Source organism: Mirounga angustirostris, unplaced genomic scaffold (assembly GCF_029215605.1).
Source record: "Mirounga angustirostris isolate CCGP_5_RB_7025 unplaced genomic scaffold, mMirAng1.0.hap1 SCAF_12, whole genome shotgun sequence".
Taxonomy (NCBI): Eukaryota; Metazoa; Chordata; class Mammalia; order Carnivora; family Phocidae; genus Mirounga; species Mirounga angustirostris.
The window spans coordinates 39976114-39991371 of NW_026991720.1; the positions used below are offsets into that span (position 1 = coordinate 39976114).

Genomic DNA, 15258 nt, shown 5'->3' on the forward strand with positions numbered 1-15258 from the left:
CTCTGGCATATTTATGAACAGAAACTGGCTGACCGTGGGTTCATTTTCGCTTGGGCAATCATCAGTTAGACATGGAATTTATCTGCTGATTTAACCAATATTTTCTAATATAGCCCCACCCCCCAAACTATCTATTATAAAGAATTTTCCCCGAACCTTACAGACTTACCTGGAAAAAACAGTTGAGCCATCCATCAATGTAACTATTAACTTCAGAATTGTCCTAACAAGGCCCAAATGAATATAAACATTGGAATAAAGTACTCTATGCACAGTGATTCTTTTATAATATGCTTCCAAAATTAAGCTTTTCATGTGAAAAATTATCAAATAAATAGCTGTGCTCATTTCTACAGAGATTTGCTCCAAGATTTCATTATTTGTTACAAATTTTCAAAAGAATTGGTTAAAACTCATATCTGTCCAACAGCCTGACACAGCCTCTCCTACTTTCCACAAAAATACATACAAAGAGGTTTTTTTTTCTTTTAATGACAGTCGTAATACAATTTTTTTTTTTTTAAAGGACTATTGCCAGAATCTGGGAGAAATTTCTCTAACTCCAAAGTCAAATGATAGGCCAAGGCAAGTGACTCGTTGAGGCTTTACCTCTGAAAATAATGGACGCTTTCATTCTGAAATATGGACACATATCCCTCATCCTTCCCCAACTTCATCCTGCTTCAGACTCTTTGCCATGCAACCACTGTTCTAATGCCTAGGTAGACATTTTTTTTTTTTTTTTTTTTTTTTTTTTTCAGTTTGTCTGTGTTTTATTGACGCCAGTGCTCAGGCTTTGACCGCATACTTCCACAGCGGGTACAGCCGCTCCTTCCACTGCTGCTTCTTGGTCTTCAGGTTCTCCTCGAGCTTGTTCAGCCGGCGGCGCATGGCACGTGTCTTCTTGGGTCGCAGATCCAGGGGCTTGTACCTCTTACCCTTGTAGAATTTCCTGAGGTTCTCTTTCTGCGTCTGGTTGATGACTGTGAGAACACGGGCGATGGATTTGCGAACACCTCGGATCTTGGAGAGCTTGGAAGCCGCGCCGCCTGTCACTTTGGTGACGCGCAGCTGGGACAGCTCCACCTTCAGGTCTTCCAGCTGTTTAAGCAGCTCCTCTTTCTTCTTGCCGCGAAGGTCTCGAGCCTTAATCTTGGCCATGTCTGCACAATCCGCCGCTGCCGCCGCCGGGAAGAGGCCAAGGAAAGAGCCTAGGGAGACATTTTTAAGACAACCAGAAGACCGGTCAGCCATTCCCCAGACCACCTCTCCTTTCTCCACGTAGTCAGAAACTGCGCCCCCCAGAGCGACTGGAGTGCATTGCATTCTGGGCCTCTCCACTTACTCAAGTGCTGGACCCACACTGTTAACAGGACATGCTAGGGATTGTAGGTTTTTAACTTTCTTCATTTGCTCAGACTATCAGAGCATCTCAAGCCTGTAGAAGTGCGCTAAATGAAAGCTCACTAAAACCTAAGAAGTCTGTCTTAAACTGCATGAAACGTGGTGAAGAACTATATAGATGCAGAACAGGACCATGGTCATCCACATCCACTGTGTTAAAAACCAGCAAGCCACTATTTGAGGGTGAATAAGTATAAATTGGGTAGAGGTAGCTTTTAAAAAAAATGCAAATGAGAGAAAGGAAATACCTTGAATACTCAAAGAAATCACTAGTTTCTGAAATGATTTTACTGCAGGAACCAATAAAAGGTCATTTTGAATTCTCTGTCATCTTCACCAACATGCTAGAATACTTGGGTTCAAATTTGGCTTCCTGTATCACCTTGGGCAAATTACTTAATCACTCTGATCTTCATTTATCTGTAAGTAAAATACAGAGGTAAAAAGATCTTCTCTTACAGATTTGTATTAAGAATTGCATGGCATCATGTAAATGAAGTGCTTAGAAGATGGAAGAGTATAGCAGTGGTTATAGCAGAGCAGAGGTGGTGGGGTGACAATATTTTCAGCAAAACGGAGGGACCATCAAACACACAGCTTTATACAAAGCTACCTGTGCTAAAAATATAGGCTCCAGTAGATAGATAATGAGTTACTAAATTGCTCTCCAGAGATGAGTGAGTTGGCTTCCCAATAACACCATAACCTCATAAGTTATAGGGTAATGTTATTTTTAAAAATTTTATAGACAAAAAAGGAATCTCTTCGCTGTTTTAATCTATATCACCTCTTAACATTTTTTTTAAAGATTTTATTTATTTATTTGAGACACAGAGATACAGAGAGAGAGGGAACACAAGCAGGGGGAATGGGAGAGGGAGAAGCAGGCTTCCCGCTGAGCAGGGACCCCAATACGGGCCTCAATCCCAGGACCCTGGGATCATGACCTGAGCCGAAGGCAGATGCTTAAGGACAGAGCCACCCAGGTGCCCCACCTCTTAACATTTTTTAAAAGATGTTATTTTTAAGTAATCTCTACACCCAACATGGGGCTCGAACTCACAACCCCAAGATCAAGAGTCGCATGCCCCTCCAACTGAGCCAGCCAGGAGCCCCCAGTCATTGTCACTCCTTAAGTCAGTACAGGTTTAATGACTGTACTTTCTCCTTCATGAAATTCCTCTTCGTATTCTTAGCCCATTTTTCTCTTGGGTTCTTGTTCTTTTTCTTTAGTAACCATTTTTAACATATTAAATATAGTATCTCTTTTTAATAGATATTGAAAATATTTTCTTTACTATTTATCTTTTACTTTTGCTTATAGTTCTTTAAAAGTACAAAAGTTTTTAGATTTTAGATAACATCTGCTGTCCTTCCTTACCTTTACGTTTCATCTGGAATTTGTGTTTAAATACCTTGTGGGAAAGAATACTTTGTGACAAATATCCATCTAATTTTCAATTCTGTTTACTAACCAATTCATCCCTAATCTTACTGAGCCTCTGTTGTCTCATCTGTAAATTGAGAATAAGAATAGCTCTAGGTTATAGGGCTGTTATGAGTATAAAATGTTCTGATACTCTCACTTCAGTGCCTGCAACCCAGTAGATAGTAAGTGTGTTAGCTGTTGTCCTTATGTCGTTATTATAACTAATTCTTTTCTGTATTACTTGAATCTTTTTAATGAGCATGTACTTCTTTTAAAATCATAAAACTGTAAAATATATATATTTATATTTATTATGCCCCTACTGTGTTTCAGGTCTTGATTACACAACAGTGTGAATGTACTGAATATCATTGAATTCCGTACTTTAAAATGGTAATACCTGTAAAACAAACATAACATAAAATTCACCGCTTTAACAGTTTCTGAAGTGCATAATTCAGTGACATTAAGCACATTCACTCTGATCACTCTGCGATCATCCCCACTATCGAGGTCCAAAACATCCTTATCATCCCAGAAGGAAACCTCGTACCCATTAAGCAATCATCCCTCACTCCCCTTTCTTCCAGGGCCTAGCAGTCACTAAGCTGCCTTCTGTCCCTCTTAGCCTATTCTGGATCTTTCACATAAGTGGAATCATACAATATGTGGCCTTTTGTGTCTGGCTTCTTCATTTAATATCATCTTTTTCAAGGTTCATTCAATACTTTATTCCTTTGTATGTCTGAATAATATTCTATCATATGAACAAACCACATTTTGTTTACTCATTCATCAGGTCTTGGGCTTGGATTATTTCTACCTTTTCGCTATTGTGACTAGAACCGCTATGAACATGTGTATACATGCGTTTGTTTGAGTCCATGTTCTCAATTCTTTGGAGGTATACATAGAAGGGGGATTGCTAGGTTATCTGAAATTCTATGTTTAACTTTTTGAAGATCCAAAGTCTATTTTTAAGTAAAGAAATTAATTGCATAATAATATGAAAGCAATGGAGGATAATGGAGCCAGACAATTGGAGTTTGAATCCTGGATCCACCATTTGCTAGTTTTGTCACTTTAGGACCTCTCTATGCCCCCATTTCCTCATCTGTCAATTGGCGTAATAATAATCCCTATCATCTTGAGTTGTGAAAATTTAGGGAATTAATATATGTAGTATTATTAGAACAGTGCTATAGGCACATGTTGTTACCTATTATTATTTTGATCTGATCCCATTTATGTGTGTGTAAGACTATATATATAATTGTTTGCATCAAACAATTAAGACTGGTTACCTGTCAGAAGTAGATTTGAAGGATAAATGATAGGATCACGTCTTCTTTTATTTTGTTTGTGCATTTTCTTTCTGTAATAAACATGTATTAGTTTTCACATATTTTTTTAACTAATGAGGTTTTCTGTTTCATGTGCACTGTGACCCACTCAGTCACTCGCTTAAAACCCTTCAATGATCCTATAGCAATCATTCCCAAAGGCCTTCATGCTGACTGGCCACATCAAGTCATCTGAGGAGCTTATCAGAATTACAGATTCCCCCATCTAACCTGGCCCTACCAGATGACAATTTCTGGTTGGTTCTGATGTGCCAAGATGTTTGAGAACCACTGTGTCCAAACTCCTTCCATGACCTGGCCCCTTCCTACCTGCAGGTTCATCTTCCCATTATCCTTCCTAATAAACAGAACCTCCCACCTTTTATAGGACAGGCTCTTCTATGCCTGGGGCTGTCCTTTGCATAGAGCACATGCCCCACCTCATTCCAAATTTTTGAATTCCTTAACCCTATTTATGCTTCAATATTCCCCTCAAGCATTTTCTCCTCCAAGACCTATTGTCCATCAAATGAAATATGTCCAACAAACGAACAATTTCCATTTCCATGGTTTCCCAGATCATTCTGTAGCAGTAGCTCAACCACATCTTCTCTGCATTATACTGAAACTATCTCTTCCATGTCTGCTTCTGCTCCTGCCCAGCTGAGGTCTTGAGGACAGAGCCCATATTCTGTGTAGCAATTCTCAACTCTAGATTTCACCATGAAATAATGATTTCTGTTTTACAGTGACTACTTTAAAATAATGTTTTTAAAACACTATTCCTACATTAACAGTAAACTATGTAGTAAATTACAGAGCACAAAGAACAATGGTCCAGTTTTTCCAAATTTGTGTTTAATATATGCAAGCACAACATATATGTGTATGTGTGTAAAATACTTCTGAGTTAAAATAACCTATGAAGCCAACACTCCCTAAAGTAAGTTCCTAGAAAAACTTGTTTCATGAGTTATTCCGTGAAAAAAGGATAAATGAATTTAAATATTCTGAAATATCCTACACTAAGAACATTGCTGACATTGTTGAATACGATGGTTCTAAGAGTTATTTGACTGTGATGCCATTTTGTCAAGTACACTTATAAACCTTCAGAGTAAGTAGAGTTCTGTGGACACACATTTTGAAAAATGCTGAGTGACTTATTCCAACCAGTCCTTCTGTTAAGGTGGCAGTCAGCTCAGACCCAGATGTCATGGCACAGAGACGATTTTTGTTGGAGTGGGCTATATTCTTACTAGAGCACAGCCAGAAGCAATAGACACATTCCAAGTATATTCTGTTGGGTGACTGTTCACCTCACCCTTTCCAATACTAAGGATTCCACTCTGCTTTCATGGGCAGTCCTTTTAATTCAGTGAATAATGTTTTCCCCTTTGGGGGCACGTGTAAATGGATTGCTGACTGTTTTAAAAACCACCAGTCTGTGACCAGAGTCAGGCTCTGGGCAGCAGTTAACTAAGACAACTTGAAAGATGATTATACCTTACAAATAGGGAAGAAGGGAGCGGGGGGGGGGGTCTTATTTCTTTATAATATCATATTTACTTCATACACATGATATATATATTTGTTTATAGTATCATATTTATCATATTTTCCCAATTAGGTATTTTTTTTAAATTAAGGCATAGTTTGGGGGAGTATGTAACAAAATGTACTCCTAATTTACAATTTTGGGTGGAGCCAGGACAGAACTTAGCTTCTCCTATTTTATTCATGAAATCTTAGCATAGGAAATGCTGTACTATCCATTTATGTTTGTGGCTTCATATTCAGCACAAAATTAAGTTTTCTGCCTGGTGTCATTTGTCAACTAAGCTTTTTAAAGCAGTAATTTTCCTGTAACCCTTATAAAGGCAGCCTGTTCTTAAAACCAGAATGTGCCACATTACTCAACAAATTGTCACTAAGGAGAAGGAAAAACATGAGAGCTGGGAATTATAATGCTGACCAAGTGCAAAGCAAATAATATTTTTTGACCAACATCTTATATCAAATGCAAAGACTCAAATATCAACTTTGGTAATAATTCAGAAGGTTAACTAATGCTCTGGCCTAAATCTGAAATAGACATAACTACATTATACACAAAATTGTACATGTGTTGAAAGTACACACTCTACAGAGGTGCCCAATGTACCATAAAGTGTACATGTATCATATACAAAATGATGAAATGCCAGTCTAAATAGTTAAGAAATTTCGACTCTGAACAAAGTATTTGTTCCAACAATAATAAATAATTTTAGATATTTGATATCATATATAGTTGCTAAATGCTTAAGATTTAATGAGGCCTTAGAGAAATTATAGGGAGTGCATATCTCATTGAAATGTTGGATGAAAAAGTCTGGTTGCTAAATCTCTACCTAGAGTCATAGAAGCGTTCAAATCATTTTGTGTTTTCAAAAGAGCCTGCAATTACCTCTCTTCACACTAGGTGGTGTGGTTAAGACCAAAAAGAGCTATCAAACGGATGAATACATTTGATTTAGCAAGGTCAAAACTAAAGGAGAGGACAATTTTAAGCTTGAAAACAGGTAAGTATCTTATATTAGAATTCCAATGTATTTGATTAAAAAAAAAAAAAAACGGACTGAGAAACAGCAAGTGAGGAATGGAAAAGCCTGTTCAAATAGCTCTGGAAATAACAGGACTTCTCAAAGAGTAAGTCACCCACCACCAGGGGTGGCAGTTAAAATGCACATTCCTAGGCCACAGGCCACACTTAAGAATTACTGCATCAGAATGGTGAGGATAAAGTAGGAGCCCGAGGGCGCCTGGGTGGCTCGGTTGGTTAAGCAACTGCCTTCGGCTCAGGTCACGATCCTGCAATCCCGGGATCGAGTTCTGCATCGGGCTCCCTGCTCAGCAGGGAGTCTGCTTCTCCCTCTCCCGCTCCCCCCTCTTGTGCTCGCTCTCTCTCTCAAATAAATAAATAAATAAAATCTTAAAAAAAAAAAAAAAAGTAGGAACCCGAGTCTGTTTTCCTAACATTACTGGAGTTGATTTTTATGCAAAACTCTGAGAACTGGATTTAGGTTGCTCTAAATCTGTCTAGTAGTAAGAAACCCCAGTTGACAGGTTTTTGATGTTCAGAAACTTTTTTCAGCTTCCTATAGCTGTATCTTGAAGATCAGGGATTATAGATTTCACTATAAAATCTCCAGGTGAATTTTTGCTAAGTTACTATCACTGCAAGAAAAATCAGAGTGGCAGATTCAGCTCTGTGTGTAATAGAATACTTGGGAAGCAGTTTGAGCTTCGTAGAATGGGGAAAATGTGTTTTATGGAATGCAATGAAAAGGAATCTCTTCTGGGAGGAATGTGTGGTAGTTATATTAGATATTCAAAAGTCAAACCACACTGATCTGCCTTTTGAAGTAATTACATTGATATCTGGAGTTTAAAGGAATGTATTGCTTGTTCCCTGTGGATATTTTCAAAAACCTTTTTTTCTTAAACCAAAGCAGTTTTTTTTCTAGTTTTAGTCACAAAGGAAAGCATTTTCCTGAAGTGCAGCTAATTATTGTATGGGAATATTGTATAGGAATATGCATATGGGTGTGCATGTGTGTGTGTTTGTGCATGTGTGTGTGTGCTCTCCAAAACCTCCTGAAATGAGTTCCCTGTTTTTATTTTATTTTATTTTTAAGATTTTATTTATTTATTGACAGAGACCGCGAGAGAGGGAACACTAGCAGGGGTAGTGGGAGAAGGCGAAGCAGGCTCCCCACTGAGCAGGGAGCTCGATGTGGGGCTCAATCCCAAGACCCTGGGTTCATGACCTGAGCTGAAGGCAGGCGCTTGACGACGACTGAGGCCCCCAGGCACCCTCTGTTTCTATTTTAAATGAGATTTTTTTTGTAGAGTCAAAATCTTGCTCCTTTAAACTCACTTGTTTTAAGATATTTGTAAATGGACAATATACTAAAAAAAATTTCCCACCACTCTAACTCAAATTGAGTATACCGAATAAAATTTAACCATTTCTTTAAGACTTACCACAATCCATGGGGTGCCCATCTGGCTTGGTTGGTAGGGCATGCAACTCTTGGTCTTGAGATCATGAGTTTGAGCCCCATGTTGATAGAGTTTACTTAAACAGATGAAAAAAAAAACCACTTAGCACAATCTGTGTGAAAATGTGTTCTGTACAGTTTTTGTGAGTAGCCATTTCTGCAGGGCTCACTGAAGACTATTCTCCTGCAGTACATGAAACCAGGCAACTTTGTTCCTTGAATTTTTGCACCTACATTTTATGGTTTTCTTATTTTTCTCCCCTTACTTTCAGTTGTTATTTCATGTTGCCATCAATACACCAAAGCAGTAGGAAGGACTTATTCATTTATTTATTTATTTAAGAGAGAGAGGGAGGGAGAGGAGGGGCAGGGAGAGAGAGAGTCTCAAGCACTCTGCACTGAATGCAGAGCCCGACACATGGGTCAATCGCATGACCCTGAGATCATGACCTGGGCCGAAATCAAGAGTTGAATGCTTAACAGACTGCTCTACCCAGGTACCCTGGGAGGAATCCTTCTATGTCTAATCTGCAGAGGTCTTGGAAGGCTGATAGCCACATTAATTTGTTAGAAATGTGTATAGAGTGAGGAAGAGTAGGGGCCCAGCAGGGTGAGGGGAGGCTGCATTAGTAAAATGGCAGATACTTAGCAGTGTCTACTCTGGTTATACTTTTAAATTACTTTCTCGTTCTTGATTGTTGTCCCAAAAGGTGAAGCTGCAGGTGGTTGAATCGTGAGTAGTTGAACTACTATTTTAAACAAGTCTTTCTAGTCTATTTTTACTTGTGGTTATAATCATAACATTTACAGAAAATCTTTGTGGTCCCCTCAAGTTATATAAATCTTCTTGTTTTATTTTTCATGTACTAATAGCATAGTGTATTTTTTTTAACAAAAATGTCTACATGTGTTTCAGGGTTTTCATTTCTAAACAAGCATATCTGCATTATTCTATGTGCATATATGTGTATGTGCATATACACAAATATAAATGCAGATTCGTGAATGTCTATTTAATACGGGGCAGAAAAAGGAGCTCATTCTTCCACATTGGGAAACAATTTCATATGAATCTGCTTTTTTTTGAGTCATTCTCATTGCTTGCTGAAGTGTCTTCATCAAGGTCACTAAAGGGTAGAAATGCTAACAGGAGAAGGAATAAGGGTGCTTTACAAAGGAGCAGTATGCCAGCACTGTGACTGTCTGTCCGCTCTCTCTGGGGCAGGGTGGGGGAGCTGGTGAACAAAAGCAACAGTTTCCAGGAACAAACAATGGCATTCTCTGTGACCTGCAGCACAGGTTGGCAACACTGTGTCCCCACACACCAGCTCCCTCCCTATGACACGAGCTGACTGTGCTGCATGCAGCCTCTTCTACCAGGCCGGCTAGCATCTCAGACCCTTGGGACATCCTGCTTTTTCTTTTTGGTTTTAAAAAACATTCCATATAATGGACATAAAAAATAGCACTTTATATATTTTTTAATTAAAGAACAACTCCAGCAAAATTACAAATCTCTAAATACATGAGAGCCTGAGTTTTTGTTGTTGTTGTTGTTGTTGAGATTTTATCTGGAATTGCTAGATACTCCCCTGACCATGAGCTCAACGAAGGTGAAGACAGGTTCTGCTTTGCTCAACATGGTCTTCCCTGAGTGGCCCAGGGCCTAGCATACAGTAGGCCCACAACATTGTTGATCGACTGATTGATGGTAGTTACAGAAAGAAACTTGCCTGTGGGTGGAGATTAAGTTTAGCCCATACAAGGATAAATCAGGTCAAAACATAAATGTGTTTATGTTTGTGTCTCTTACAGATTTATTTCCTCTTGTTTCTCCTCATAGAGCTTTGAAAATATATTTGAATTTTATGAGGAGCAAATGACATGTCCCACTATGCCATCTCAAATCTTTTCTGAATTCAGGTTTCAACTTAATTGTAGAAAAAGTAAACATGAAAAGTATATTTTTAAAAATACCCATAATCTCACTGCCCAGGAGCAACAGCCACTGACACTGTTGTTTCCTTCATATTTTTCTGTAGTTATGTCTTTCATTTATATCTATGTTCACATAATTGAGGTGTTATAAACATAATTTCATTTCTGCTTCTTTCATGTTCTTTCATAAGCATATGCCAGTCATTAAAACCTCTTTAAAAAGCATAATTTTAATAGTCATGTTGTGTTCCATCATAGAGAGATGCCGCGTAATCAAGTTAGATTCATTTCTCTATTGTTGAACATTTAGATCATTTGGAATATTTTATCTTTATGACCATCCTAAAGATAGTGTTTGTGCATATCATGTGCACATAATGTTTGAGCACAACAGATTACTTTCTTGGAATGGTATCCTAAAAATAGACTTCACTATTTTTAAGGCTTTTGATTAAGTATTGCCATATTGCCTTCTGGTTTTATTACAATTTGTGGATTAAACTTCTACCAGCAGTGAATAGGACTGTAATAGAGCTCATAGCAACTACCTCTTTTTTTTTTTTTTGTCTTGTGTGCCAGGCACTGTGCTAAATGTTTTACGTGTGTTATCTCATTTAACTGTAATCATAGCAAGATGAAGTAGGTATTATTTTATACCTATTTACAGATGAGAGACTGAGGCACAAAGATGTTACATAACTTTTCCAATATCATACAACCAGATTTGGGATCCAGATGATCCAACTCCAGAGCCCTGGCCCTCACTATACTGAAGGAATCTTTACCAACATTGAAAGGTAATGCTATATATCCAGTATTTTAATTCTTTGCTAATTTCATGAAAGAAAAGACAGTATCTTGTTGTTGTTTCTAAGTTTCATTATTTTAATATTAGCAACTTCATGTGCTTTCTTATTATAGTTACTAGCTAGTTATATTTCTTCCAGTGTGAATTGTCTCTATCATTTGCTACTTAGTGACTCTTCTCCCTTTTTCTAAAAAAATATAAACTTGTTAAATATTAAAAATATTCTGGGGGCGCCTGGGTGGCTCAGTTGGTTAAGCGACTGCCTTCGGCTCAGGTCATGATCCTGGAGTCCCTGGATCGAGTCCCGCATCGGGCTCCCTGCTCGGCAGGGAGTCTGCTTCTCCCTCTGACCCTCCCCCCTCTCATGTGCTCTCTCTCATTCTCTCTCAAATAAATAAATAAAATCTTTAAAAAAAAAAATTCTGATTTTTCTGTGCCTGTTGGTGGCTAAATATTGCTCCTGTTTGGTATGTAATTGTATTTATGATATTTGAACTTGTGAAAGTTCTTTGTTTTTAAGAAGTCAAATATGTTATTTCTCTTTGTGATTCCTTCCATCGCTAATTTTATGCTCGGAAAGTAGTTCCATATCCAGATATCAGATATTAGCTTAAATTTTCTTTAAAAACTCTATCCTTTCCCTATGTGGATCAACCAGTCTGTTTACCTAGAAAGTCTTGCTGGTAGCCGCAGGTTTCTTCTATTTGTCTGAGACTTCACTCTTAGAATCCAAGTGGAAACAAGTATTTTCTAATATTTACGATACTCTAAAAACAAAATTCACAGAAAGTTGAAGGCAGCAACTTTGTCTGCTCCCTCTCCCTAGAAGAGAAAAACAAAGAAAGCATAGATGCACATTGCTAGTAATAATGATTTAATACAGAGGATTGGGTTTTGGTCCTGGGCATTCTGCTTTGGTGTCACTAACACAAGTTCCCTTTTCTTGGGAACTGGGCTGACTCTCAGTATAAGGAGCCAGAAGGCTAGAGTTACTCATGAAGCGTTGATTTTTGAAACATAAGCCCTAAAAGGACATATTTCCAATCACAGATATCTGCCTTTTGTGCTAAATCACCGTGGAGCGGTCTTTGTTTACAAAGCATCACATTATCTGACAACAAAACCTCATAATGCCACAATTAAGACTCCTTTCATTTTCCCAACACTGTTTGCGGATAGTTCTTCACATAAAAACTTTGAGATTTTTTTCATCCTACTAATTTATGCCATCATAAATGGGAGTATAATATTCTGTTTAAAAAGAAGCATAAACATATTTTGGGGATACAGTGCAAAATCTGAAGCCTAAAATTAATATTTACATGCAATTTTCAGTGATTTATTAATTAACTCTCAACTAAAGTAGCTCTGATGTTGAAAGGGTGGATTTGCTATTGGTTCCTAAACTACTTTAACTGCCAGGAAAAAAACCCTACAATTATAAACAAGACATAGGCAACCGTGGTAACAGATCTACTTTCCACAACAAATAAATTTTTTTCAAAAACAATTAATGTTCCTTAATGTTTGACTAATTGTTACAAGCACTTCCATGATACCTGTTACATTTTTGAAGACATTGATGTCTTCATAACCATGGATCTAGATGCATTAACTTTACATTAATTATATGGACCTAGGTTATATTAGTGTTAGACCTGAAAACCCTATGACTGTGTTTTGCTCCAATTTTAGACTATTTTATTATGCACATACTTTATCAACAAACAGTTAATAATCTGGAAGTTATACAATGATTTATAATGCATGATGGGCTATTGAGCAGTTACTATTTGAAAGTAATAACTGCAATGGAAATCCAAATGGTTTTCCAAATATGAGGAGCAGTAAATCCCCTCCAGCTACTTTTCATACCATAAAACTAGAAGATATTTCACAAATTATCTGGGCCAGCTTTAAAGAAACTGAATGCGATAAAAATTATTTCCCAGAATGCCTTAATCAGAAATGATTATTCAGAACAACAGCTAAATTTTTTTTAAATTTTTTATTGTTATGTTAATCACCATACATTACATCATTAGTTTTTGATATTGTGTTCCATGATTCATTGTTTGTGCATAACACCCAGTGCTCCATGCAGAACGTGCCCTCTTTAATACCCATCACCAGGCTAACCCATCCTCCCACCCCCCTCCCCTCTAGAACCCTCAGTTTGTTTTTCAGAGTCCATCGTCTCTCATGGTTCGTTTCCCCCTCTGATTTCCCCCCCTTCATTCTTCCCCTCCTGCTATCTTCTTTTTTTTTTCTTAACATATATTGCATTATTTGTTTCAGAGGTACAGATCTGTGATTCAACAGTCTTGCACAATTCACAGCACTCACCATAGCACATACCCTCCCCGGTGTCTATCACCCAGCCACCCCATCTCTCCCACCCTACCCCCCACTCCAGCAACCCTCAGTTTGTTTCCTGAGATTAAGAATTCTTCATATCAGTGAGGTCATATGATACATGTCTTTCTCTGATTGACTTATTTCACTCAGCATAATACCCTGCAGTTCCATCCATGTCGTTGCAAATGGCAAGATCTCATTCCTTTTGATGTCTGCATAATATTCCATTGTGTATATATACCACATCTTCTTTATCCATTCATCTGTCGATGGACATCTTGGCTCTTTCCACAGTTTGGCTATTGTGGACGTTGCTGCTATAAACAACGGGGTGCACGTACCCCTTCGGATCCCTACATTTGTATCTTTGGGTTAAATACCCAGTAGTGCAATTGCTGGATCGTATGGTAGCTCTATTTTCAACTTTTTGAGGAACTGCCATACTGTTTTCCAGAGTGGTTGCACCAGCTTGCATTCCCACCAACAGTGTAGGAGGGTTCCCCTTTCTCCACATCCCCGCCAACATCTGTCGTTTCCTGACCTGTTGATTTTAGCCATTCTGACTGGTGTGAGGTGGTATCTCATTGAGGTTTTGATTTGGATTTCCCTGATGCCAAGCGATGTTGAGCACTTTTTCATGTAGACACATTGGCCATTTGGATGTCTTCTTTGGAAAAATGTCTGTTCATGTCTTCTGCCCATTTCTTGATTGGGTTCTTTGTTCTTTGGGTGTTGAGTTTGATAAGTTTTTTATAGATTTTGGATACTAGCCCTTTATCTGATATGTCATTTGCAAATATCTTCTCCCATTCTGTTGGTTGTCTTTTGGTTTTACAACAGCTAAAATTTATTGATCACCTACTCTATGCCTGAGAGTGTCCAATCAATTGGCATGGATTTCTCGGGTACTATGTCATCCTCATTTTATGCTTAAGAAAACTGAGGCTTGTAACAGTCAAGTAACTTGTTCAAAGTCAATCTTCTGATAAAAGGACTTAAACCTGACCTGAGTTCAGGAGCTGAGCTCTTATCTCCTATGTAATAAATAAATGTCAACCGCATTTTGCCAACCCATCCTAGGTACATGAGTATTAAAAAGGCTGGCTTTTCCATTCTTCCTAAGCTTCATTCAGCCAACATAATGTTCAAGATATCTGGGGAATTGGATTCTATAAAAAAGATGCCAGAAGTGACCCAATTAGTCAAGAACACCTATTTTTAAAGGTGACTAAGATTGTTTGAAGGTCCCTTATTTTTGAAAGCCCCTTTCTGAATAATGCACCACCTCTTGCCTAGAATCTTTTCTGTGTAGGAATAGAGATAAAAATAGCCTGGAATGGCTTTTAATAAGATCCTTCTTTTTTGGGACACATGGAATGTCCCTGTGTGACTAATTTATAGCCATTCTTTAAGCAAATAAGTAAATTTGGACCAAAACTCTAAATACTAAGTGCACATTTGAGGCTTTTTGATGCTTATTCTCCCTTGCCATGAAAATATTGCCAATTTCTTGACTGTGTTAATGTGCTCTATTATGTAAGATGGTATCATTGGGGAAAGCTGAGTAGTGGGAATGTGGGACCTCTCTGTACTATTTCTGCAGCTCCTCATGTGTCTATACTTTCAAAATAAAAAAGTTTTAAATATTGCCAAATTTCCATCTTGCTAGGGAAATGAACTTCCGAGTTTTGCAGCTGGTAACTTGCATCCAATTAAACTTCCCCTTGGGGTCTTGGTCATCAATTTGAAAGAAGCACTGATGTGTGAAATGGGCACAACTCGTTATCATACGAGGACCAATGGAGCACATCCATAAGCCTGCATCAGAGGGTCAGCCACATGCCCTTGTCCTGGTATCTAGCTGAGGACCAGGCTGTTTTCTGAAAAGCCTCATTAGAAATGAAAGTCAGCCTAGTGAGGAAGACTCTCAAC

At 38.1% G+C, this 15258-nt stretch overlaps 1 protein-coding gene across 1 annotated transcript; it reads right to left on the reverse strand.

The window, feature by feature from the left end:
- Positions 1-745: 745 nt before the first annotated feature.
- On the reverse strand, positions 746-1204 carry LOC123835947 (large ribosomal subunit protein uL29-like). The gene has a single exon (XM_045865117.3). It carries the CDS (start codon positions 1159-1161, stop codon positions 790-792), a length of 372 nt encoding a protein of 123 aa, XP_045721073.1. The 5' UTR covers positions 1162-1204; the 3' UTR covers positions 746-789.
- Between the last annotated feature and the right edge of the window lie 14054 nt (positions 1205-15258).

Excerpts from the sequence above, each read along its gene's own strand:
- LOC123835947 (XM_045865117.3), bottom strand. The coding sequence starts at position 1,161 with ATGGCCAAGATTAAGGCTCGAGACCTTCGCGGCAAGAAGAAAGAGGAG.